Here is a 27796-nt window from a genome sequence, read left to right as displayed (position 1 = left end):
GTTCTCAGTTCTGCTTTTTACTTTAATTTAGCTTCAGGCTCACCGACTATTACAATTTTTTCACCACCTAACTGGTTTTCTTGCCTGTGGACTTTTACAACTGTAAGTAAACTTCAAATAAGTTGAGTGTATCTACAGGAGGGTTCTCTTGTTCTGATTTCAGTGTACATCAGTGACATTCAGCGCTACAATAATCTCATAAAGTTTATTAATATAGCACCAATCAAATCAGATTAAAACAGGCAAGAGTCAATATAATGATTAAAAAGGACACAATGTAATGTCAAATACATATATTTACTGTCAGGTCTTAAAAAAGTCATCAAATTAGTAAAATCATAGAAAGTTGTGGAAAAGTCACAGAATTTTGATGTGTGTAATGACATTGTCACAGTAATCGTCACAGTTGATAACATATTGTAATGTAACGGCAAATTTATTTTCTGTAGCTGTTGACGTAACTCTGATATGCTTCAATGCGTAACGTTTTGTTTACCATCATGTACGTTTCTTCATTTTCTCCCCACTTTCTGTCTCTCCCTTCATTTATGCCTCAATCAAGTGTTTGAAAAGTCATGGAAAAGTTTGGAAATTTTGTACATGAAAATGTGTGGGAGCCCTGTACTCAGGGCTTAAAAGGCATTGAATCGATTAATCTAAAAATAAGGCCTTAATTGTTATTAAAATATCTTAAATAGATCTTTCAAAAGTCTTAAAAAAGATAAGATATGGGCAGTCAAATTTTCTGAATTATTTTCCTGATGTTGCATTGTAAAAATTCGCATTAACATAATCAAAAAGACATGTTTTATGTTACAATTAATATTTAGGCAATAGTCTCCCCTATCTTAAGGATTGGTGGTGGTGAGGATTTACATCCTGTACCAGAAAGTTTTTCAATACATTTCAATAAATAAAAAGTACAATATTGGCTTCCAAAATATAGCATAAGTAATAAAGTGGCATAAAATGGAATGTTTAAGTAAAGTACAAGTACCTCACAACTGTGCTTAGATGCAGTACTTGGGTCATTGTACTTTGTTATATTCCACCACTGCTATAAATAGCCACACCATGACAGCTGCTGCTGCACTGCTGGAAATGCTAAAATTTCACTTCCTCTTTGCCCTTCCTTTCATTTGCAGGTCTCTGTAGTGGTGGAGCAGGAAGACATTTTACTAAAGTATTTCTAAAACAAGGCTGTTACAGGGAGCACAACACAGCAGAGAGACACGGAGACTAGCTGGTAAACATATGGAGCATTTAGCAGCTAAAGAGATTATCAGTCCCCTCAGGATTTGGTAGAGACTAAAAACAGAGTGAAAAGATAGTGAATAGTGGACTAACCGTCGTCAGGTTGACACAAATACGACTCCAAAGTTATGATTATGTGACTCTTAAACTGCTGGATGTATATAAGCTACTGTTTGCTTAGTTTGTGTAACATAAGGCTACAGCTTAAATGTTTCTGCTGCCTCCAAGTGAAAAAATCCAATATTGCAGGTTCAAAGGTTCTGAATGAACAGAACATTAATGTTCATGTGCTTTGGGGTCATAAAGTGGGAACAACATGTAAGCTACAAATAAGATGGGTTGCATTTTAATGCTAAGGGCATTTAAACAAGAGGTTGATAGCTGTTTCCTGTTTATTTATATTTTTATACATTATTTTTATATGTACTTTCTATATTATATATTATTATTTCATCTAGATCACTCTACTTGGACAGCAGTTAACATTCATACAATATTTAAATGTGATCAAAGATTGATATTTAATACGTGAATCAATTAAAAAAAGTTTCTAACCATTGACTAAACATTGACTTTTGCCTGCCATGTTTATGCATTTATGACGATAAGTTGGAAATTCATGTTGTACAATAACGTTGTTACCAATGTTAGTATACTCGCCTGGCATGCTTTATAGTTGAAAGTTTGCTTTCTATACAAAAACGTGCTAGTACTAACAGTAAACGATACCTACTAGGAACATATATATACTTTTGAATGAATATATTTTTTAAAATTTACCATCAATTGTTGACACTGTTTTTACGCTTTTCGTCATTTCTGCTGCCCTGAAACGTCACGCAAACGTCACAACTTGGACACTCGGCATCTTCAATTTTCCAAATATCCAATACAACTTTGAGCCATCCATGTGCTCGTAACTCATAAAAACGTTAAATATGATATTTTCGTGAAGCACATGAATGCAGCATTAGTGCATGTGAGGCACTAATGGTTAGGGTAAAGGTGACCCACTGGCTGGCTTATTGCAACGGCTCTGCATTATGTTCATACTGCAGTTACAGCTGCTATCATTGTCTCAGCAGAAGAAGTGCAGCAGCTGCTGACTGTGAGTGATTGGGGTAATGAACATTTAGGTTAACTGTATTGTACTGACATGTATGTTGTTAGTTGTGTCCACACAAACCTTTGCTAAATATAGATGTTTTACCAATAAGTAGTATTTCTTATCTAAGTACACTTAAACAATATACAACAGGCTGTTTTTATTACATTAGGACAGAGCCAGGCTCATTAATACCATCCTTTTTATTCTAAACTAAGCTGAACTAAGCACATGCTGGCTCTTTATTCTGTATATAAACATGAGAGTGGTGTCAAGTTTCTTATTTGACTCTAGGCCAGAGAGTAAATAAACACAGTGGCCTCTGAGAGAGCTTGCATCATGCCCGAGCTGAATCTGCAAAGGTCATTTAAGAGCAGCAGTTATGTAAATAAACACTGTTTTAAATTAAAGTCATTATGTAGAAACTCTCCTTATAAACTATCATAACTAAGACGCAGTGATCTGCAACAACACAAATGCATGAATTAAGATTTATGAAAGAAGTGGAGAGAGTAAAACAAATTGTCACATGAAGTAGCAAAGACAGTTTCACAAGTCAGATGCACTCCTCTGACGTTACACAGGACCAAAAGAGGTAGCTGATTTCACTTCTATTTTCAAGCATGGTTTAAAACCGGGACTTCTGCAGACCTACAGTAGATTTGCATACTATGCTACAGATAATAGTGGTATAGATACACATTGTTCACTTTGGACAATTCTTACAGAGAAGAGAAGAAAAAAAGCCATGTGTGACGAAGGTGATCACTCCCAGGCACCTTGCTGAGCTGCAGTCGGGACTGCTTGAGAACATTTAACTCTGTGCAAGCCAAAATATTTCACTGGACATGTGGCCACATGACAGTACATACAAACGTGTTTCAGGGCTTTATATGCACACCTTGAAATAAGATTATCTCATCACTAACGGCACGTTTAGTGAGCGGAAATGTTAAGTGGCCGTTTTTCAATGTTACAAAAAGGCAACACACAAAAAGAGGTACACTCAATAAGATTATTTATGTTATTGTACAATCTGCATTTTTTAACAAATAATAATAAAAAAAGATTAGTAACATGTACAGTATTCGAATGATCGTATCTGGTGTGGACTGAGGACTCCGCCTTTCCTCGTCACATCGAGTCCACCCAGAGCTCCAGTGATGGGAGGGGGAGGGGGCCTGGAATGACTTTCATGAACGCTCAATGAGTGTGTGTTTACAGATATATGTTTATGTACGTTTTGCATGTATCAGTTATTGTGTCCTTCAGTCTTCTACAGTGTGTTTGCAAATATGTGAGCATATGTTTGCATGTATCTGTGATTGTGTACTTCAGTCTTCTGTGTGTGCAGATATATGTGTATGTGTGTTTGCATCTATCAGTTATAATGTACTTCAGTCCTGTGTGTGCAGATATATATGTATGTGTGTTTGCATTTATCACTTATTATGTACTTCAGTCCTCTGCAGATATGTGTATGTTTGCATGTAGAGTGTGTACTTCAGTCTTCTCTCTGTGTGCGGTTTTATGTGTATGTACGTTTTGCATGTATCAATTATTGTGTACTTCAGTCTTCAGCTGTGTGCGTGTGCTCAGTCAAGGTATTTGAGGTGGAATGTCACATATGGCGGAGAGGATGGGGATAAAGGGATGAAAGCAAAACAGAAGAGTTGGGAGGGTTTTGGGGGAGGGAGGTGGAGGGAGAAAAAGATGGAGGCAAAAGTAGCAGGGGGCTCAGTTGCTGTAGATCTGGCCCTCAGGTGGCTGAGGAAGCTTCATATTCTCCTTGCAGGTCATGAGCCGTCGCAGCTCCAGCAGCACCATCCGGATACTGTAGGAGTTCTGCCACTTGGCCAGTGCAGTCACCGCATGCATGTCAACCTGCAGGACCGACAACAGGTAGGGATGAAGTCTACATCACACACGCAACAGAAATTGTCTCCTTTCTAAATGACCAAAATGTTAGAAGTTAAGATAGTTTTATGATATCAGGGGATCACGCATGACTTGAATTTCAGTTTATTTTCTTGTGAAGGACGATTTAACATAGTTCTCATTTAGAGCATCAAACTGATGTGCTGCACACAGTATCATGGATCATTTTTAACTCATGTCCTTGGTAGGATTGTGCGATATGACTCAATATATCGCCTGACAATACAAATACGTCTTTTGTCTTACGTTATATTGTTTATTTCGTTTATTTCATCTGATACTGCTTTGCGTTCAATTGCGTGGCCGAGGGGACATCTGCATAATGCACGGCACCAAAACATACAAACATGGAAGAGCTGGAAAGTGATACTGATCTTTACTATAAAGGTGTATTTAATATTGTAATGGTACTTAATTCAACTTTATTATAACAGTAGCTTATGTAACTTTCTTTTAAGGCAGCAGCTACTTTGTATGACTGTAGTTAATTTAATAGTTTTGTATTTTATTGGTTTACAGAAGTTTAGAGGAGATTGCAAACTAGAGATCAATTTTGTGTATTGTGATATAGCCTAAAAATATCATTGTGAACACAACTGTTCATAAGAACATATTTGGCCGAGACACAGACGACGTGAGGCAACGCATCAGTTGTCTTTGTTCTCTCATGTCGGTCTAGTGTGTCTTGGTCTCAACCCACCCATCCCAAAAAATTTCAATTTCCTCTGATTGTACATTGTTTCCGTGTTTTCATCTCAACACCTTTTTACTGTCACTGCAGTCAGGGACCGACAGTGACAGAGAATAGCAGCACTCTCTACCATGAAAGTTACCAAATAAAAACATCTAAACAACTGGATATATTCCAGCGTCAGTATGATGAAATGATGATAAAATAGGTCCCCTTTGAGGTATTTTATATCATTAGATATCAGGTGACTTTCTTTATTTTTGGTACATTTTGACATAAGCTTTTTTTGTTTGTTTTTTAAATTCGAGTCCAAACCTGAGTTCAACTGTCATCAGTGTGTGATATGCTGCTGTAATAAGCTCATTTTAACACAGCCTAGGAAAATGGAGAACAATGAATGATTGGGCGTTGCTGCATTTGACCAATCAAAGGGAGTAAAACCAGTTACAAAGACATGATAAAACAAGTGCTAGGTCTCCACCACCCTTCCAGAGAAAACAGTGTCATCATCATGTTGACCTTGCATGATATTTTTTGTGCTACTAAATCAAGAAAAACAGACATACTACAGTTTGGATGTAATAAATCAAAGACCACCTGCTTCAGGTGAATGCAGTACAGTTTCTTTGTCCACTTCCAAGTTTTTAGGTAAACAACAATCAGATTTGGACTAAACTGCTAATGTGAAAACATCTTAAAATGTCTAAATGAAGATACAGATGTAGACGACTTACACCACCTATTATTCCCTTGTGACAGAAGTAATGCAATGATTGCAGTAGCAGTCGGATGATTCAGGCACTTAGAATAGGAACTTGTTTATCTGTACTGACCAGTCTTAAGAGCAAGCATGATAAATCCTCCTTTTACTGTGTGCACCTTAGTTTTTTTTATATATATATGTCATGCCACTCTAATGAGTTAATATGCAAGTTAACAAGTATGACAAAATATACATGAGCCAAATGCTGTTTGCTCTTTGCTCTTTCCCCAAATATATCTATCAGTGTAGCAGGATCAAACACATTATCTATATCAAAATGACTACTGACAACTAAGGCATCCAAAGATGAGTCACTGAGCTAGAATTATTACGACTGGTTCAGAAGATTTACATACCACACCGCTGGAGGTGTGCACGCCATTCAAGTTTATCTTTGTCACAAATCTGACAAACGGCGGTGACTCTGGGTATTCTGGCCCACATTCAACCTTCAGATTGTACATCCTGTTTTCATAGCTTGTCTGTGGACAGAGAGAGGTAGAAAGAGGTGACTGAACAGCATACTAAACATCAACAAACAGCACTCTGAGTTTAATGTATTCTGCACTATCACCTTTTTAAAATCCATGGGTGAATGCTCCCTAAATCCTGATTATTATGACAGTTAAAATGTATCTGTATTCTTATCCCGTTGGATAGGAACAGTAAATATGATGGTTTAAACTCTGCAAGAACACAAATCAGCTGAGCCAGCTGAAGTCTGACATATATTAATGCCCTCTGATAAAGGTCCCTGAGGTACTGAGCTGTTCTCTGGCTCTATGTATTACTGCTGCATATTGAGCTGCACTTGTACTAACCCATCCTCCAAAAGCAACCAACCAAAACAAAATAAAAACTATAAACATTTCAAAAAATGTCTTACCACATACAGGAGAGTTATCCCTAAGTTAGTATCTAACAGGGTTCTTACAGCTTAAGGAAATTAGATTTAAGGCTCTTTTAATGCCATTTGGAATGGATAAAACATCAAATGACATCAATTACTCATGGTTAAGGACACTTTTTTACCGAAATGTTAATTATAACATAAAACATCTAAAATCTACTTATGATGCTTAAAAAATGTAAAGCTTGTTTAGAGCAGGGCACATTAAAAAAAGAACAATGAACATATTATATTATGAAAAATATCCAAATGGTTTGCTTTGTCATTTGTTTGGAAATAAATATGATTGCTGTTGGTTGGTTTCTCTATCTTGATCTGCCCCAATGCAATAGGTATTCAATACATGTTTTTTTAAAAATAGATATTAAATATCAATGTGCAACATCAGAAAAACAATAATTCATAAAATCCTAGTTCTGATGTCATTTTAAGACTTCTGAAAGACTGATTTAGGAAACTGAAACACTTTATTTTTAGATTATTGAGTTTAGTGCCTTTTAAGGATCTGCAGGAACCCTGATCTGAAGAATCAATGCTAAAATAGAGATTTTTTTAAAAAATGAATTAAGTCTGCAATGTTTGCTCTGAGGACTGTGCTTTAAGATGCGTTACCTGTTGCTTCCTGTCATGTTGTGACATTATAGTATGTGATATTTTATCTTTATTAACATGTTTCATTGTGCCTCACATTCACTTTCACAATTAATGTAGCATCAGTCATCGCACCCCACGCATTTGCATCTGCCTTTAGATGTAAGTTCTGATTGCTACACTAACATGTCTGTCTGAGCCACTTAAAGGGGAACCGAATAACAAATTCCAATGTGTTATATTCATGTCTTATGAAACTGCAATCGGCACCTGACAACATGAGCTACTCTCTCTAAAAGCCAGAAACCAGAGAAGTCTCAAATATATCATCACGTATGAAGTCTGGAGCTGCTCCATAGAACTAATTTAAGACTGATATTGTGGACCCACAGGATCAGGGTTCTGCATATCCTTAAAAAGCCTATAAAGGCATTGAATCCATCGATCTAAAACCAAGGCCTTAATTGACATTGAAATGTCTTAAATCAGTCTTACAGAGGTCTTAAAATTGCTTAGACATTGGAGATAGGATTTTTATAATTTACTTTGCTTTGCAAAAGCTCAAAATAACGAATAATTTAAAAATAATAAACGTTTTCCCAATGCCTCTTGTATTAACATCACCAGGAGTCATGTTTTATGTTATAATAAATATTTGAAAAATAAATTAGAAGTCACCCTAAGCTTAAGTTATTGATGTTGATACATGTTGTTTTCCACCAGTACTGGCTTTTGTAAAATTGATCATCAATTTCATTTCAAGTGGCATAAAAAAAGTCTTAAATCACACTTGCCTTATACTGTAGGAAACTGGCAGAAAGTTTTTCTTTTCTATACCTAACTGTGCTTTATTCTATTGTTGTGTTCTCAGATTTGAAATAGAAAATGTTCCCATATACTTAGAGCATTCCCCTGGCTGTTTTCAGTGTCGCCTATAAGGTCCTTTCCAATTCATTGTCAATGCAGCAGCTGCAGACTTTTTCCTCACTCCAATTTTCCATTTTTGTTTAGTAATATTTTTGACTGTCTTTGGCTATAGGAGTAATATGCATGAATTTTTGTATGCATATTTTCACTTGACATGCTTATTGCACAGTCCTTATTTACGTGTTAAAGAGTGTCACCACTCACCCTTGGAGGGCCGAGGATCACCCCTCTCCACCGTGATAAGGTCATGTCCTCGTCATCCTCCAGACCCCAACTCACTGTGCCATCTCCCACACCTTTCTGGCCTTCCTCCAGCTCCTCCAGGAGCCGGAAATTGCGAGGGACTTTAACGCCTGTTTGTGGACAAAACACACCAAAGCCAGACTGTCATATTCACCCAGGCAGACTTACACTTTAGGTCCCACCAAGGCGCCCAAACTGCAAATAATACAAGAACTTCAGCCACAGCAATGACTTGCAGTTATAAAGGTGTGAGCTGCGCGCGGGGCATGACTCATCCAGACACACACAACGTGACAGGAAAACAAGAAACGCCTCAGTTCAGCGGCTTTCAACAGCCTTGTGATAATGCTAGACGTTATTCATGTCCTCGAGTTTAGCATCTGGCTCCGACGATGCTGCATCATGTGGCCTCTGCAGTGAGATGTGATGGTGCTGCACCGTTAAACTGAGCTGTGCAAACAAACACTGTCACGCTGCCAGCCGGTGCAGCAGGTTAGATCAGATCATCTGGAGAGCCGCTGCACTAAAACTCAACATACATCATGTTTTCCTCATTAATAAGTGTCAGAAAAACGTACCGTCATTGTTGACGCTAAACGGTTTCGGGTTAAACATGCACGAAGGCTGAATGCTGATGCACAAACATCTAATAACCACGTCTAACGGTAACGACTCGAAATGTGCCACAACCGTTGACAGAATTAATAAAAGTATTTTTATACCACAAATCAGCTAATGCAGAGCAGACCGTTGGGTTAGCGGTGCTGTGGTTCACTAGCATCGGCGCTGCACACTATTGCCATGCTAAATTACGATATAAAACGACAACCAACAAGTTATGTACTGTTATATACGCACGTGACAGGTGTGAAATGGCTATATAACGACGTGAAATCGTATGATCGGCAGTCATAACGCATCTCGTTGCCCTTCCATCTAACTTCAGTTGCGTTAGCTTAGCTAATAGCATCGCTTCCTATTCATTCCCTTCAGCAGCTCCAGCTCTGCGCTAGCTTGCATCTTTTCGCACGGCGCGCGCGTCAGTAGACAATCAACCTCATTAGGAAACTAAATCACTACATCTTCAAAAGTCATTCAGCCGATTATTCAGCTTCTGATTGTGATGTATTGGTCTCGTACATTTACCTAATCCGGCGGCGACCGCCATCTTGTCGCTACACAGCGGAGGCGCGCACGCACGTAGTCTTGCCATTGTGGCCAACTGTGCGTGCGCGTGAACCAAACGCAAAGCATCGCTTCCTTTGTTGCTCCCTGGAGCTGACGGCCAGAGCAACAGACGTGATGCAGCTGGTTACATGATGCGCACCTTAAAACTTCAATTAATAGCCCAGGCTATCATTTAATTATTATTTGTTAAGGGCGATTTAATCATCGACCTCAGCAGGCTTGTATTTGGGACAGGCGTCCATGTGGTGTCTTTCACACAAAACTGTTGCTCAGCCAAGATGGGAAATAAAATTAAATCATTCATTTAACCTCTTGAAACCTGGGCAAATTGGCTTTTTTCAAAACACGAGAAGAAGGTCATGAGCAACAAAAGAAGAAATGACCCAAATACAAGAAAATTACTTATAACCTCCCACCAAACAAAAATAATATATATATATATATATAATATATTCAAAGCGAGAAAAGCGAGAAAGTACCTTTAAATAAGTTAATTAAATCGGCTATGTAATTATGATAATCATGAATGTAGTTCACTGGACATTTTTCCTTAGTTTTTTTTTTTGTTTTTTTTTTTTTAAATAGTCTTCTACATCCATTATCTCTTTTTTCTTGCACCTCTCTTATTTACAATGCCAGTAACACCATCTTCTTTGGTGCTCATGGTGTCAGTAAAATTAAAATGAATGAGATGTGGAGAATCTTACCAAGCTAATATTGTCAGTAGTATGTGCATTTTGACAAAAGTTTATTCTTTTATATATACTTATTGTATGTGTGATCTAAGCAGTTTGTAAAGGTTATCTCCAGCAGGGAGCCAACAACCCAGTTTTATACATCCAAAGAACTGCTATAAAAAATTAACTGCAATTTGTCAAAATGTGTCGTCACATGGGGCAAGGGACTGGATTTTTTTTCTTGGTACAAAGCTCTGTCCTTTGAATTATATATTTAGACAATTTTTAAGATCGTCATGGAAGACATTTTTCAAAAAAAAGAAAACAACCAAGCATTTCATTCAAGGACTAACACTTAAAAACTATAACAAACAATAGTGATATTGGTTATATAACACTCATATTACATTTCCAATTTTTAATAGGTTAACAGAAGGAATTAGCCTCGGTTGCATAAAGATATATATGCAGTATTCAATGTGAAGTAAAGGTAGTGTAAGAGTGCATGATCTCAGAATATGTATGGTTATACCATGATTTTGCCCTTAATTTCCAACAATAGAATAAGAATTACAAAACAACATTAAAAAAGTCTCAGTAATCCATGAGAGATAGTAACCAGTGGAAAATATATAGAGTTCTTCAAGTTTAAGGCCAATTAGATTCAAAAATTTTTCAGACTTTAAATGTCACTTGGAATTTTACAATAACCAAAATTGGATTAAAAAAAAAAAACTGTAAATTTTATATTAAAGATGTTACCAATAATATTGAGATTTTATAATTCAGCATTAGAGAGAACAGTTCATAAAGTCCTACTTATCATGTCTCAAGATTCTTAAGACGTATTTAAGAGTGATTTAAGTTATTTTTATACCAAAATATGCCTTACTTTTAGATTATTTAATTAAATGCCGTCTAAGACTTTCTAATGATCAGCAGTTGTGACATCTTTAATGTGAAAATAGACAAAAACTAAGAAATGAATCTGAGGAAACAAGTAGCCGTAATTATCAACAGTTTATTTAGTTTATTTATAAATACAGTTTAATATATACATTGTAAGTCTCCCAAAGGGAAGACAACAAAAAGGCATCAAGGCATTATTCTGATATCTAAAACTCCATCACCACCAGCATACATAACCAACTACGACATCCACATAGGTCTCGCCTCAGAAGACGTGAGAGGCAAGTGAAGGGTGATTTAAAGTCAGTCAATAAAATGTTTTCCCACATCGCTGTCAAGATTTACAGTAAATCAATCAGGGAGAGGATAAGGCAATTCAATAAAAACTCCAAGAATCATTACAAAAGTCATTTCAACACAGCATGTCAAACATACCAACAACTGCCCACCCCAGTTACAAACCACTTAATTTGCTTTTACGATTTCCCATGGGTAAATATTTAGTTAACCACACATTGTCACAAAATACCCTTCAAATCCACTAATGCCTGTCTCTAAATCAATAACAAGTTTTACCTCAATAACAAGAGGGCAAGTTAACTGCACGGATATATGGCTACAATAGAACCTATAGTTTATTAAAAAACTACTTTGGCCAACAGAATCTGATGGAAACAGTGACTTAATCAACTTTTATCTATTAAATAAAGGCCTTAACTTCAACAACGTTTTTTCTTTTTTCCACAAATTCATAACCTATTTAAATCACTATAACCACAATCCTGAGATCATCTGGAGAATAAGAATGAAGAATAAGTCAATGACAACAATAAACAGCAATTATAGCCACTCTGTCTCCAAGTTAAGAGTATTATGGTCTGGATTCCTTCTGAGCTCACCCATCTATTTTTATTGCAAGGTTGTCAGTTTTGTCAATCTCCAAGCTAATTATGGCATGTACTTCTAACCACTATCCATAGCTATTTTGCAGTATTACAAAAACACAAAACGTCCTCAAAATTGTCATTACTTTTATATTATCACAAAAAGCAATTCGCTAAAGCGCCAAAACATCCAGTAGAGCCACCGCCAAAAACCCTATTCATGAAGCAAGTCCGTCAAAGCTGAAATGTGTCTACTGTCTGCAGTTAGCAGCACTCAAAACTATATTGTGCCTAATACTGATCAAAAAGAGCTACAGGAGCAGAACTTCTACACAGGCCTTAAACTGTAATGCAGTGACATCAGTTTACCAGCATATATTACACTACCTAGCGCACACAAAACTGCTTCTCACAATACTCTACAAGCACTATGCAATCTGCAGTGTACGTCTGCTGTTGACCTATGGTGAATAATTTCATATAATCAAGTATGAAGGATTCAAAAACTGGAATATTTCATCATAAAAAGCATAATTGTGCCTTTAAATTCAACTAATACTATTGTTATATTGTCTACTTTACAAAGTAGTTCAGCCTTTATCCTGGTCAACCCAAGTACAAAGCAAAGCTAGCTCCTTTATGATTTAACAAATAACATTTTGGAAATTCAAACCTGGGACTTTTTGGTCAAAGTTTTGGGGTCATCTTTTCAAAGCAGCACAATTAATTTAATCTGGAGCGAGCGCAATCCTCCGCAATCAGTGTCTGCTTTTCACAAACTCAAAGAAAAGCTGGTGACCCAGTATATCGCTCGCACAAGCCGACATGCTGTATGCATGCACGCATTCTTACGTCTGTGTAAGTGACATCTTAATTAGTAAAAGTAATTTTGTCATGCAGTTTAAGTAGCTACTTTTTTAAGCTCCAGTTTTCCAACTCAAATAGCAAATATGTGTAAACTAGTAGAAAAAGAAAGGCATTTTAACCTAATCAGATGAGTTAAGACGTATGGTTAAGGGCCTCTGATTACACTGCATAGTTATTTGCTGTACAATACATTTATACAGTTACCGACTAAAGCGTTAAAAAAAAACTTTCAACCAATCAACTAACTACATAATCTCATCTATAAGAGTGAAGAAATTCCTGGATCGTAAAGCCTTCACTGAAGCCCTTGTAACTTCACCAGGTCTGCTTGTCACAGTTACCAAGACGGTACACGGTGGCAGCGTTACTCACGGAGAATGTTACGCTCTGAAACGGACAGTTTTTTCTCACAACACAAAAGAATAGCAAGATGTGAGGAGTGAAAACAATGTTGGCACACAACTTTGGATTATCTGTGTCTGATTAACTGAGACACAAATCCCAGAAAGACAGAATAATTAACACAAAGGAGTACTGCGAAATAAACAAAACAACAAAAAAGACACTAGTAAGTACTGCATGTGCGGCGTGTAAGGCAGCTTGACAAAACTGTGTCCGCCTCTGTCCTGCCAGACTGTTTACCAGGAGTCCAAAAAAGGCTTTTCACAGAGGACAAAAGATCATCTGAAAAGATGTGTTTAGTCAGGCCAGACAGACTCAGCAGAACAACAGCATGACACAAGAGTATTCTCCCAGATTTTCTAATGGCCAAGCATCAACACTGACTACAGTTACACACATTTCAATGTGACTTTTTCAGATCAAATTGCACATCTTCTGTATTTCCACTATCATCAAAGATAAAATACCAAGTGTTTCAATTAGGGCTGAGTATTCTGCACTCAAAACCTTTAAGGTATCACCAAAACAATCCAGTACCAAGTAGTACCCAAACATTTGCAGTTAAACAATACCTACATTTAATCCTTTTTGCGCTCAGATCTAGAAAACAAAAAGATTATTTGTAAGTTTGTTTTGTCATACAGTAACTGCAAGCCCTCTTTGATTTAATGCGATGTGATTGGCTCACTACTGCAGCAGCTACAACTCATGCCGTCTGTTGTGTGGTAAAGTTGAGCACTGTGTATTTGAAAAAGTTAGCAGTTCAGCGTGCCAAGATGCCACCAAAAGTTTCAAAGTGCTGTTATACTACAGGGCTGTCACGTCTGGTGGCATTTTAAAACTGAGTGCTTCCATTCACACGATGGTTATCGAATAAAGTAGATAAGCGGCATTAAAGTAAGTACTGTATTATCTTGGGCTTCACAATTAATCGAGATATTACTGAAAATAGCCAAGTGCAATATCCAAACGCAGGCAACAGTAAAAGTAAAATGTGCCTTCAAATTATATTCCTGACATAAGCGATCATGCTTGTTTGGTACAGACCAAAAGTGGTAAAGTTAAAGTTAAAGTTAAGTTTTTTTAAATTACGATTTCTAATAATATCACAACGCATATCACAATTGCAATAGCTGTCCAAAAAAAACCTGCAATATGACTTTTTTCCCATATCATGCAGCCCTGGTGGTATCACTTTAAGGGCGCTGGTATTAGTACTGGTATCGTAATAAAAATAACTACAGAGCCTTGGTTTCAATGGCCGGATAACACATCCCAATCAAATGCCAGCTCAGGATCTGACAGGAATAAGAACAATTTGGTTATTTATTTTTGGTTTGTTTACTTTAAAACTTGTTTTCTGAGCTGTCAGATCTGTTGTTTAGCATCCTGGAGGGATGATTTTGGTTTTAAAGTAGCACAGACTTTTCCACTGCAACTGTAGTCATTGTTTCAGACTGACAAATCCACGACTATAAAATATGGCTGTCTTGATTTGTGGCAAGTTAAAATGAACAACAATGGGTTAGTATTAATAAAAATAAAATCTTATTCATTGACACCTCTGTTTAAACAGTCCCAGAACTGTGCAGCTGAACCGAAATGTGCCATAAAGCAACAAATGTAACAGTAATTAACCAGTTTGTTCTTTAGCTATCAACATTGGTAAAGCATCCAAAAATCTTTAATCAACCCCGCCCCACCACTTACCATGGCCTAAATCCAAATTTGTTACTTGCACATCAAGTAGACCCTTGATGAAGTGGAGATGCAAAAAGTGATCCAGAGAAAATAAAAAGCAGTGCTAAATATAACGTGATTTATCCACTCTGCAAATGAACAGCTGTGTCTCTGGAGGAGAAAAAAAGTGAGCGTTCACTCTTTCAAGTATTCTTTCCTGGGAGTGTTTGAATTTTCTGACGTGAGGGAAATCTTTTAATCTCCTTGGAAAGCGAAATTATCTCTATCTGACCACAAAGTATCTGATCATACTTTCTTAGCAAAAGCATTTTATAAATCGCCTCAAAAAATGATGAGTTGTGTTAAGACACACAGTTTAGGATATATTGCAATTTCAGATGATGATCCACGAGAGTGAGATGAATGAATGAAATATCCCATCAACCGAGCCCTCCTCTTGAAAAACAGACAAAATGTGCAAGACTTAAAGCTATGGCTTCAGAAAGTGTTAGTCTGTCTTCTATGGATTACAGTTTGTGTGAGGCAAAAAGGGGATGAGAAGCCTGGACGGAGCCAGCGTCTTCTGAGGTAGGGTGCAGTTAGCCTGCAGCGTTACTTCACTTTTTGAGCCCATTTCAGATCGTCCGCTCTCGGCTTCTCTCCTGTCACACCCTGGATAAGATCCTCCAGGTACTTCCAGAAACCCAACTTCTCCAGAGGGTAGTTCAGCCAGCCTGGAGAGAAAAAGCTCAATGAAAAACCCGCCTCATGCCGCGCTCACACCAAGGCTGCAGCTAATAATTATTTTCTGTATTGCTTAATCTGCCAATTATTTTCATGAATAATAATTGATTGCTTAGTTTAAAAAATGTCAAAAAAGGGGAAAATGCCAACAACTCCAAACCCAAAGGCTCTAACATTTACAGTCGTAAAAGACAAAGAAAAGTAGCAAATTCTCACATTAAAAAACTGGAGCCAGCAAATGTTGGTCAATTTTGCTTTAAAAAAAAAAAAGATAAATGAGTACAGTTGCAGATTAATCTTTTTTTCTTTCTTATTGACAAATCAATGCAGCTTTAGTTCACACGACACCACTTAAGCCCGGATTTTCCCCTCACCAACAGTTTTTGGAGATCCCCAATAAATGGTGAGTGAGTGTAAGGAGTTGACAATTCTGTCTCGTCTCTGTTAGTACACAGAAAAAAGGCACTGTGGTGCTCTCCAGTGTGTGTATATGTGATTGTGTGTGTGTGTGTTTGAAAAGGAAAGAAAGTGACAGAGAGAGGAGAAAAAAAGTAGAGGGTGGACTATTGCACAAAATGTTTCTGTAAGTTACCGGCCCAATAACTTACGCAAAATGCTCCTTTGTCACTTCTTTACTTGAATATTTTATAGTACGCAGCCTGAGTTTTGGATTCAGCCTGCTCATCACATGATACTCATCGGGGATTCCTCCTAGTGAAGATCTTGTAGTGTGTGACCCCCTGTCGCCATCAGCTATTTAGTGCCAGCTATGGAGGTAGTAAAAGCAGCACATTGAGGTCTATGTAAAAGCGACAGCAGTATGAGACCATGATTGGTGTGACGTTTTGATGCTGTGTATACTGTACGTGCAACCCACTGTGGGAGACTTAAAAAGTAGCTAGCAGCGGCTCACACAAAGAGAAACAGCTGCCGAAAATGTCTGCAAATCAAGGAGACAATAAGCAAAGGACAAGATCAGCTGCCATGTTACAGAGATAGTAAATTATTGTTATTGCCCTTGTTAGTGTTTAGAAAGCACCACTGACACATAAATGTCACACAAGAGGCTGACGCTGTTGTGTTAAACGTCACACCTCTTGATTCCGCATTGCTGGCATGCTATATAAAATCACACACTGGAGCAGTGTGATGCTGCTGTTGTTGTTTGGTTGGTGTAGAAGTGCAAAGAAGGGACATTTCAGCGGCCCTAGAGCGTGATCGCTGTGTAAGAAGGGCTAAAGACAAACCTGTAGTGATGCAGAAGTATGTCTCATGAGGGGAGACGTGATGGATGCGGTGGTGCTTGCGCGGGAGGATGATGTGGCAGTCCTGCAGGAACACGACCCACCGAGGCAGGCCGAAATACGTGTGCGACCACTTGTGAATCTGGTTGGTAAGAGTCACAAAGATGCCTAGTGCGAACAGGTAGCAGTACCAGGGGTAGATATGGTAAATCTCCGCTGCAAAAAGAGACAGAAACTGGTGGGTTTTTTCTCTGTGGCATGGTTATTGTGAAGAAAAAAATCAGATGGATGTAAATGTCAGACTTGGTTTGTTGATATAAAACTCACCAGGGGAGAGAGTGAGGAAGCTGAAGGCCATGTGTGCTAGAGGGATTATGGTCAGCATGCAGTTGTCACCATTGGTCTCTATGAAGTCGTGACGGGTTATGGCTGTGGGGTCGATGTGGTGCTCTCTAAATGGTCGTATAAAGGCCTGAAAAATAACAATGTGCACAGTGAATTCAAGAAAATATTCCTTTTAGATCAGATTATTTGGAGTACAAACAATGGACTCCTTACCTTTCCAAAGATAGGTAGATCCACTGATCCCCACGTATCAGCCCCCCAGTGAACAAGTCCTGACGCAAAGTCTGCGGTGAGGATTCCTGCCACTGAAAAAGAGTTGGGATGAGACAACAATTCGAATACAGAGAGAACAAAACACACTTTGATCTGCAGCAGAACCAGTGACAATAGCACATTATATAATTTGAGTCAGCACTTACCAATACTCAACGGGATGTACCACAAATGTCCCAGGTGGAAATTGGCAAGAAGGTGAATGAAATTGAAGGCCATGAGAGAGAAGCAGAGCAGGACACATAACCATTCTTGACATCTTTTGCCTTAAAGGAAAACCGGAGCATATCACATATTAGTATGATCCAACACACTGGGAGCACAGCGTTCTTGATAAGATTATCAGTCACATTGTGTCTCCAGTTCATAGCAACTGGACATGATGTAAGATGATGCAATAGTCTTAACTAAGACGTCCAAAGGTTACAACATAATGAACCTTCAGTTGCTTCTCTACATCAGTGACATTTTTCTGCACTTTGCTCTTACATGACAGGTGAGCAGCTGGGCCTGAAATACCTGTCCACATCTTTCAACTCAAAGCAGGCTGCGGTCTCTGAGTGGCTAAAATAAACTCACTGGCAGGCAGAAGTCCAGTCAACATAGGGTGAAGTCAAGTAATTTGGGACACTTTTTGGTAGATTACCAAGAAAATAACGTAACACTCGGTAGACCACCTTAAATGTTACTTGTATCACTTGTTATGGTTTAGTATATTTCTAGAAAAATTATGTTAAATAAAATAATTTAGCAACTTGCAACCCCCTACCTCACTCTGGGGACATGTTCAGGGAAATTTCTTAAGGTAAAATGGTACAATCATGTTTGTTTGTTTTTTAAATGATTTAATCCATTTATCCATTCAGTCACAAATCCATTAAATCATTCGTGCAACCTCTGGCAATTCAAAAAAAAAGATTTTTCCAACATATGTGCCATGTTTCTCACGTCTGTTGTTTTGTCTACAATAGACGCGTGCGTGCGTGTGTGTGTGTGTGTAACTATTTTTGGCTAATTCAGGGGTTTTGTGGCTGACATTGACTCACAGCATCATATTTAGTTTTTTTTTTTAATTGACAAAAATACTAAAAATGTCTGAAATATGTTAGTGTGATGCAAATTAGCTTTAGTCATGATTTTAAGACACCTTGACACATAAAACATGCTGGTTTTCCTTCAGAAAAAATGTTGCATTTTACCTTATTTTTTGGTCCCATTTTACCTGAATGCATTTAGCATTCACTCAAAAGCCGTTACTATAAAGACTAAAGTGTATTGTGAAAATATCTTGTTCATACGTCAGTGAATAAAAAGTAACGCCCTATAACCATTTTTGTTTTTATACCCTTATTGTTTTAGCTGCATAATTCTTATTAACAACTTGAGAAAATTAACTTTCCTCAGACTGGTGATTTTTGACTATTTGCTCTGCCGATATCTCAGACCAATAAATACGACTGCTTCATGTTGACCCAAAAAGGAAGGAAAGGGGAAATGATGAATCAAGTGCTTAAAAATTACAGTAATTTAGATTTAAAATATGTATTGACGATAGCTGTATCTATGTTTTCTGGAAAATTTCCCCCTGCTTTTTAGAAACGAATTTCTACTAATTTCTTGATTTTTTTGGAAAATTTCTTGTCAAGTTGCTCAACGTCTTTTCTTCCCCATGTTTTCAGAAGAAATCAACCCAGTTTGCTCAGGGTCAAAAGGTGTGTGAAATGTGTCTTAACGCAGCACAAGAAAACTAATGTCAATCCAGGTTTCAAAGGGTTAAGCACATTTATAACAAGAACATGTTCGGTGACTGGCTGCTAATATCTAAGGAGCCTAAGCTGTCCCACACTGACTTCAACCTACAGGAGAAACAGCTAATATGAGCAGCTCAAAAAGCTTTAAGTATTTGCACATTGGGCGTGAAAGCCTTTCAGATAAATGCAAGTCCAAATGGTATGAATGTTAGTGGGAGGACTGGAACAGAGGACTGGCCAAGCTCTCAAAACTATCCAGACCATCAGTTTTTGGTTATGCATAGCTTTCTGGTGCTAGTGTTATGAAAGGTCACGGCAGCTCCGTGAACAAATAAGGCTGCTGAGCCTAAAACAGAAGCGGTGGATTCTTCTAACCTCTGCCTGATGCTCGAAATGTCAAAGGACAAACACAAAATCAACCAATCTCACATGATTCCTGTTGTGTAACAAACAAAAGTCTGACTGTGGCAATCACAGCGCTGTCGCTCAGTGTCGGGCGTCTTTTACTCGCCGCAGTTAAACATAAACCGGTGCTCTTGTTTGTGATTTAAGTAGTTTTTCACCAGTTTGTTACTTGGTAACTACGATATGTAAAGCTTGCCATTATGTCACGCCACTCGTGGACACTTAAACCGGGGGAACAAGCCCGTGAGACGGAGCTACTGAGGGGATCGACTCACCTGGTGAGTATAAATTGGCCAGTTCTCGGGCACCGGCGTGTTGTGGACCCCATCTGGCCGAGCCCCGGCCCGGTCCCTGCGGCTCCGGGCTTTGTGTTTCCACTCCACACCCGTTCTCGTTAACCATTCTCGCCATTTCTCCTCTGTGGGCCCAGCCCCTTCAATCTCTCTACTCTCAGTCAGGAACCAACGGAATCATCAAGTTCTCAGCCCACAGACAGCGTAACGATTCCAGCCAATCAGGGGCAAGTCGTTGAGCGCAGTAGCCAATCACAAGGCGGGAGAATGTTCCACGAATAGCCGAGTAGCCAATGGGGGTTTGCGAGGGGAAAGACCGCATTTCCTGACCCCACCCGTCCTGTGTGCTGTCCGCTGTGCTCGCAGCCCTCTGCTGGATGTACAGTAGATGGAGCTCTGTGTGTGTGTGTGTGTGTGTGTGTGTGTGTTTATACATGATATAAAACAACCGGAGCAGGTGTTACAGCGACATCTGTCACCCGTCACACTCCGGGATGCTAATGTAACAACCGTGGGAAAGACCGAAAGTACAGCATGTCGGCAGGTGAGGTGCTAACGGCTCTGAAATAGTTTAAGAATAAAGTAAGAAGTTTTACTTAAAGCGAAATTATTTAACTTAAAGGTAAACAGAAACTCAGAAACAGTATAGCGTTCAGTTCAGTACAGTGAGGAGTTTTTCTGCTACAGCCTTTTCTGCTTGGCCTCATGTGAGCAGTTGTTTTTGGTGGCTAATGTTAGCTAGCGTTAATGCTAACTGCCACTTGTTGCCTGTTGACCTTTTTCACAGCAGGTTTTTGGACTGAGGAGAAGCACAGGTGAGACTGACAACATTAACCATGCCTCCGTTTCACTAAGTGCCCAAGTGAGCAATAATGCATAATACCAGGGCCTCCCTTAAGTGGAATGCAGCTATCATTAATTTTATTAAACACACCTGTGTTTTTCCTATCATGACATGCCCAAATGTCTGCTGGGAAAAAGGTCAGTAGTTCCTGCTGTTATGCAATAGTTTAATAGAACCGAAGTTAGCAAAATATTTTACGCACAAGTACTACATTACAAGTAGGCTAAACATTTCTACATTTTTAATTTCACTGAAGTCGACACGTGTTGTCAGTAAAATATCACAAAAATATCAGAAGTGAAAGTTCAAAATTGACAGAATGGTCCCTATTAGAGTGATACACTGTAAAACTTTTTAATAGGAACAATTAATGGGCCGGGCTAGTATTTACTGAAATCATGGAGCTCAACAAGCTTATATATGGACCAGGCTTTTTATTCCTTTCACACAAAACTGGCTTAGCAAAGATGGAATACAATCACAATATTTATTTAACCCTTTGAAGCTAGGGCAAAGAAGCTTAAATGTAATCAAAAACATGGGAAGAAGGGAATGAGCAACAGAAGAAGAAATTATGTAGAAGTTGGCAAAAAAATTGTAAAAAAAAAAAAAAAAAAAAAAAAAAAAATAAAATAATAACTTGAAAAAAAGCCCAAACAAAAACAACAACAAAAAAACAAATTAGAATTTAAAACAAAAATACCAAATGAGAATTGACCTGGGGAAAAACAAGCTCAGAACTTATAATAATTCTGTCATTTTGAATATATAATTATGAATATAGTTCACTGGACATATACCTACACTTAAAATCAAATAGTCTGCTACATCTACTGATCTCTTTTTTTGTGTCTCTCTTGTTTACTACGCCAGTAATACTGTATTCTTTGGTGCTCGTGGTTTCAGTAAGATTAACTGAATAATTTTCGAGTTGTGGAGAATCTTACCAAGCTAACATTTTATGTAGTCCATCCATACTGACAAAAGCTAACTAACGTTATCTCCAGCTGGTAGCCAGCAACTCGTTTTTTTAGAGAGTTGCTCATATTTCCAGATATTTCCGGACTGTCTTAGACTGTAGGGATGACATTTATTTATTTTGAAAATGGGCCCAATTTCCCTTTAAAGGAATACTTCCCAAACAAAATGACCATTTGCTTATCAGTTAGTCACACCTTTTTAGCTTGAATTCCTAAAGAAAACATCTGTTGGTCATTTTGTGGATGAAGTATTCCTTTAAGCACAGCAGACGTACATATTTGATGTCACCATTGCTCAACATACACAATACTTCTACTCCATCAAATTCTTTTAGATAAATATAGTACTTGTTGCTCTAGTCGTTTTATCATACTCACTTACATTCAAACCTTTAAAACAGCTTTTAAGATATGGTGCACATTTAAAGATTTAATCCTACAACAATTATTATAAAGGAGTTTTACGTAAAACATAAGCATTGTGTGTGTGTGTGTGTGTGTGTGTGTGTGTGTGTGTGTGTAAAAACATACTTATGGAATAAAACACACTATTTAAAGCCAGGAAAGTGGACAAGAGACAGCTATCAGTGTTGACCAGTGGTGGAAAGTAACAGTACATATATGAAACTATTGTAGCAAAGTAACATTTTGAGATACTTTATGTAATATTTTCATTTTGCCATGGAGTCACCAATGTGGTTGACAGTGTATCACATTTTTTCCATACCCAGCAGAAAAAAATCACCTACGGCAACAAGTCACAAACATGAATGAGTCACAGAATTAACTGTAACACCGTTGCATAGTTACGTATGCTGGGAATCCACTTGGTCAAAGGGGAGTTTATATTCCTGGGAAAGCCAGGCGATGTTTTGAAGACATCATTGGTTTTGGCTGCACACTAGTGAAACAGTTTATGTGGAGAGACTCATGGCCAAACATTTATATGAACTCTGTTGCTGTTGTGTCACGTCCGCATATTCTTGCAGCTCCACCACAAGGTGGCAGCAAGCTCTTATATTAAATCCAAACCACTCAGCTCTGATTACAAACTGAAAAGCGAAAGAAGAGCTGAGTGAAGTTATGAACAGGCCGTGTGTTTTAAAGGCTCATTAGACCGGCTCAGTGTTTATAATGCCAGCACCTGTTTTGCACTTGAGCCAAGTATCTGTTTCCTGTTATTATTACATATTTGTAAGCTGTTTTAATGTAATTTTGTAAAAGCAAAACTATCATGGCTCTTGAGACATTTACAGAAAATCTTCTTGGACACATTGAAGTGTTTTAGACTTGAACCAGGCTGACCAAATGTCTCACAACACCCACTCTGACCCTTGAAGTGGATGCATCATCTTGCAGTCTGACCACAACAACAGACTAGATTAAGTCTTTGTGTGTGTGTGTGTGTGTGTGTGTGTGTGTGTGTGTGTTTGTTTTGTGGGGAAACAGCTGTCTGGATACGTCTGTTTATAAGTATCGTTCTTACTGTTAGAGGTTGATTACTCGCAGTGGTGGGGTGTAACAAAGTAAAATTACACAAGTACTGTACTTTTTTTTTTTTTAAAAAAGTATCTTTAATAGGGAAGGGCATATAAAAATGACAGAATAGCACCATCAACAAAAAATGTATTTGCTTTCCAGGTTTTGCGTATAAAGTCCATAAATTGAGCATCATCCAAACCAAGGCAGAAGAGTTCAAAGAGTATGTGCTTGTCGGCCTTTGCTTTAATTCCTGTTGGTCAAATGTGGAATGAACTACGTTCACATTCGTGCTGTTAGAGCAGAAACATAATACAGTGTACTCATTAGGGCATAGTAATGCAGTGCCTTTGGAAAATAGCCTTCATAAATACTCTTATTTACAGATTGCACACACACTTAGATACCACTCTGATACAATTAAACAACAGCAGAAAGAACTATTTGCCAGAACCAAGAAAAAAGACCAAAAAAACCCAGAGGCAGTCATCTGCTGCCGCTGTCATCAAAATAATAACAATCATCAAAAAAGTATTTTCTTTATCCTCTCTGTCTGGGGTATTTTTTAAAAATGATTTCTTCTTTTTTAAAACAATTTTAAGTGTTTGGGTGTTTATATATTTTTTTATTATTTATATATTTTTAAATATAATTATTTTTTGATCATTTTTGACATTTTGGGGTGTGGTTTTTTGTTTTTTGTTTTTTGTTTTTTTTTTTAGATTTGACTTCCTTGGTTACTTTTACTTTCAATACTTTGAGTACATTTTCCTGATTATACTTAAGAACTTTTACTGAAACATTTTCAATGCAGGACTTTTACTTGTAACAGATTATTTTTGCAGGTGGTATTTGTACTTTAACTAAAGTAAAGGATCTGAATACTTCTTCCACCACTGATAACATATGAACTGAGAAAATGGTTGCCTCTGAGTGGGATTTTTCCATTATTATTGAGTTGATGAGATGTGACTGTAGGGGGCGTGAATGGACGTGTTGTCAACAAATGCTAGTTGAAAGTATTCACCACATTTTGTTTGACAGTCACAGTCTGGGTTTTAGGGACTGTGTTTGGATTTTCACTTTTTGTTTTTGTTGTAACAATTTCATATGAAAACCACCAAAGTTGCATTTCCTCTCTTTATTATGCTGCAACCAAATTTCTATGCCACAACTGAACATCACACACAAAAAAAGTTTTAATTATGTCCAGACACAAATAGTTGAATGCAGAAAGCTCCCATGCACTGTAAAATCTGACAAATTGACTTTAATTTTAAAAATCCAGGTAAGCCATAGCCTCTGAAAATGAAATTAAATATAACATTAGTCATAATGTATGTTTATTGTTTATCTTATTGTTAAGTTTACTTTATACTTACATACTTTTGTGAAGCTGTTTCAACCTGTATATGACACGTTTATTTAAATCAGTCTTTCTAAGTTTTAGCAACTTCAGTACACCAAGTTTTCTTTGCTATATGCTGTATGTGTATTCTGCTGGTTGCAAACTAGATAGTTATATTTGTATTTTTTTTAACATTGTAACAAAACAGAACTTGCACATCTCATGGAAATGACCAAAAGACTATAACTATAATTTTCTTATATAATCAAATTATTTTTAAGCACTTAATTTGGTCATGTCCTTGTTCTTTTTTAAAATTCTTTTGGGGTTTTATTTTTTCTAATTTTTAGGTTATTTTCTTGTTGTTTTTCCTACTGTTGGGGTCTCATTCATTTCTCCTGAAGTCTCTCGTTGCTTTTTTACCCCTTTTTTTGAAAGAAACCAATCCAAATTGTCCAGGTTTCAGAGTTAAGTAAGAACAACTTGTCAGATTTTACAGTGTGAGAGCAGCACAGGTTGTCCGGTTGGCTCATCGCTGCGCGTCACACACCTGCCCAGCTGAAGCCCCGCCCCTCGCGTCTAATAAAACCCCCCCGAGACAGGAAGACCTGTCAATTCCTCCCAATCCAAGAGCGCAACCTCTTCAAAGTAGTTTCACCGAGTGTTGTCACAGACAGTGACACGGCGGATTTAAACTCATTACATCCCGACACTTGAGCCATTTCACAACTGAAGCAACTGAACCCAAAAACCACTCTGGGCGTCTCAGATCAGCGCTCCATGCTCCTGCAATCCGGCGGGTGTTAAGATCCATGGAAGTGGCCGGCTTCTACGACGAGGGCGGCTTTGCTATCCACAGTAGAGACAGCATTATCAGCCCCATCAGCTCATACTGGAGGCTCGGCGACTCGATGACGGAGCTGGGCATTGAAGAGCGGGAGAGAGCGATAGACTTCAGCGCGTACCTGGATTCAGCTTTGCACTGCCCGCAGCTGGCGGCGCAGACGCACCACCAGCAGCAGCAGCAGGGGGACGTTTACCCAGATTTCCTGGCGGGTGACAAGATCAAGAGAGTTTCAGCCCTACAGAACTACAAGAACTACTCGTTGCTGAACGAGCTGGAGACGAGTCAGTGCGACAACCTGAGGGACCCCAGGGAGCCTTACGCGCTGGGTTACACTGAGCTGCAGGAGACCCGTGTGGATAGTGTGCTCAGCCCTGAACTCCGCTACAGAGCCGCCGCTGCTGCTGCTGCTGCTGAGAGAGACGACAGTCAAGAAGACGTAAAGATGGAGAACGGGTCGTCTGGTTTTGACATGAGGTACCTTCATTACCAGTCCACCAGCGGCAGTCTTGGAAACATCTCCACCGCGTCCTCGACTTGCTCCAGCCCGCCCAGCACACCTGCCCCGTCAGGTAAAAGCAGGTCGCCGTCACACGGTGGCAAAATGTCCAGCGGCAAGGCAAAGAAACGCTTGGACAAGGACAGTGAAGAGTACAGGGTGAGGCGGGAGAGGAACAACCTTGCCGTGAGGAAGAGCAGGGACAAAGCCAAAATGCGCAACTTGGAGACTCAACATAAAGTGCTGGAACTGGCCGCAGAAAACGATCGTTTACAAAAGCGCGTGGAGCAGCTGTCCAGAGAGCTGGCCACCCTGCGCAACCTGCTCTCTGCCACCGGACAATGTTAGAAAACCTCCTCCAGAGAGTCCACACGGACCTCCGGAGCTGCTTCTCTAATCATCGATGGACTTTAGAGCCGGAGGTGATCCACTGAACAGGTGTTGGAAAAAAAACGGTACGCTTTCACATGTGAAGACAGCGACCACCAGTTTACAGGGACACTTTGAATGGGACTGAAGGAGTGGGTGCATGGATTGCGCAATCATTCTTCACATGTCACCGTAGCTTTATTCTCAGATGTAATTTTTTGTGTGTGTATGCAGTATTTCGGTGCAGATTTTACATACATGCGAGTGAATTTCTACATTTTGTGTATCTGGAGCAATGGTTGTCAAGGGAAGAGTTGTGCTGCAGTGAAATGATGCAACTCTTTGTAATAGTATTGGCAATGAATGAAATAAGTCTAATTATTTAATATTAAAAGGGGAAATGCTTTAATTGTACTTGATATTTTATTGAATTAAACAGATTTATACTTTGTCTAAAGAATTTTGTTTCTAATTTCTTCCTTTTCTGTCCTTTTCAAGCAGGTGCAGACAGGGGTGTTAATACACGCCTTAAATATTCACACTCATAGTGAGACGATGTGTTTCTATTACAACATATTGCGGATAAAAAAAATTGGCTCGACAGCGAGGAAAATTTGCAATATTTTAGTTCAAGCTAATATGACAAAATTGGAAGGGACATCAACATGACACAGGAATTTGATGTTTCTTTGGGGTCATATAGAGCACATTTTACATTTGTAGTCATCGCCAGCAAGGCTACAGACATTTAAATAATGCATCAGATCAGCATTCATTCATTATTATTTATTGTTTCCACAAAGCAGAAAATGGCGTTCAGTGTAGTTACACAGCGAAAGAAACCTCCTGTTACTAAATATAAAATGAGGCCTAGTATGTGAAATTGTGTTTTTTATTGCCACCAAATACAGCAGAAAAGAGAGGCGAATCCTCTTAATAACAGACTCTCCACATCATTATTGTGTAACTCTTTGCATGTCTGTTTAATCATTGATTGACACAAAAGTCCACAGATCCTGAAATACTTCCAACCAATTTATACTGAAATGATACTGCTGAGAGCAGCAGAAAAAAAAAAGACTTGGTCACACTGCACGCAGCACAGAAATGCTAGCTTTATCTTTAGCACACGGCTCTGTCAATAGTCTGCTGAGTCCACTGGCCCAGTGAGGGGTTCAAGGTTGCATAGAAATTAATAAGCAACTAACCTCCTCACACCACCTCAGGTCACGCTTCAACAGCCAAAAGGCCTGGCTGTGTGTCAGTACAACCAACAATCCTGAGCAAACCTCCTTTAACCCACAAGTGGACAACATTCAGCAGAAAATGAAGAAGTTAAAAAATGGGAG

General features: G+C 38.5%; 3 protein-coding genes across 4 annotated transcripts in view; 2 read left to right on the top strand and 1 right to left on the bottom strand.

Annotated features, from left to right (window-relative positions):
• Positions 1-3360: 3360 nt before the first annotated feature.
• Positions 3361-20232, bottom strand: peds1 (plasmanylethanolamine desaturase 1). The gene is made up of 8 exons (XM_042492262.1): positions 20067-20232; positions 17782-17901; positions 17576-17667; positions 17345-17489; positions 17021-17233; positions 8384-8532; positions 6108-6233; positions 3361-4243 (listed from the first exon to the last, which is right to left on the bottom strand). Exons 1-8 carry the CDS (start codon positions 20200-20202, stop codon positions 4097-4099), a joined length of 1128 nt encoding a protein of 375 aa, XP_042348196.1. The 5' UTR covers positions 20203-20232; the 3' UTR covers positions 3361-4096.
• Positions 19884-27796, top strand: part of LOC121947278 (kelch-like protein 12) — a 47471-nt gene continuing 39558 nt past the window's right edge. Inside the window, exon 1 of one of the 2 annotated variants that reach the window (XM_042492257.1) lies at positions 19884-20069. The gene's annotated coding sequence lies outside the window, so the exon portion shown is untranslated. Of the gene's footprint in view, positions 20070-20523; positions 20629-27796 lie in introns of those variants that run through there. The other variant, XM_042492256.1, reaches the window with a different exon arrangement.
• On the top strand, positions 25332-26907 carry cebpb (CCAAT enhancer binding protein beta). The gene has a single exon (XM_042492261.1). The coding sequence runs from the start codon at positions 25548-25550 to the stop codon at positions 26424-26426; it is 879 nt and encodes a 292-aa protein (XP_042348195.1). The 5' UTR covers positions 25332-25547; the 3' UTR covers positions 26427-26907.

Source organism: Plectropomus leopardus, chromosome 8 (assembly GCF_008729295.1).
Source record: "Plectropomus leopardus isolate mb chromosome 8, YSFRI_Pleo_2.0, whole genome shotgun sequence".
In the NCBI taxonomy this organism is placed as follows: domain Eukaryota; kingdom Metazoa; phylum Chordata; class Actinopteri; order Perciformes; family Serranidae; genus Plectropomus; species Plectropomus leopardus.
The sequence above is the reverse complement of the archived record's forward strand: the minus strand, read 5'-3'. Positions and strand labels throughout refer to the sequence as shown.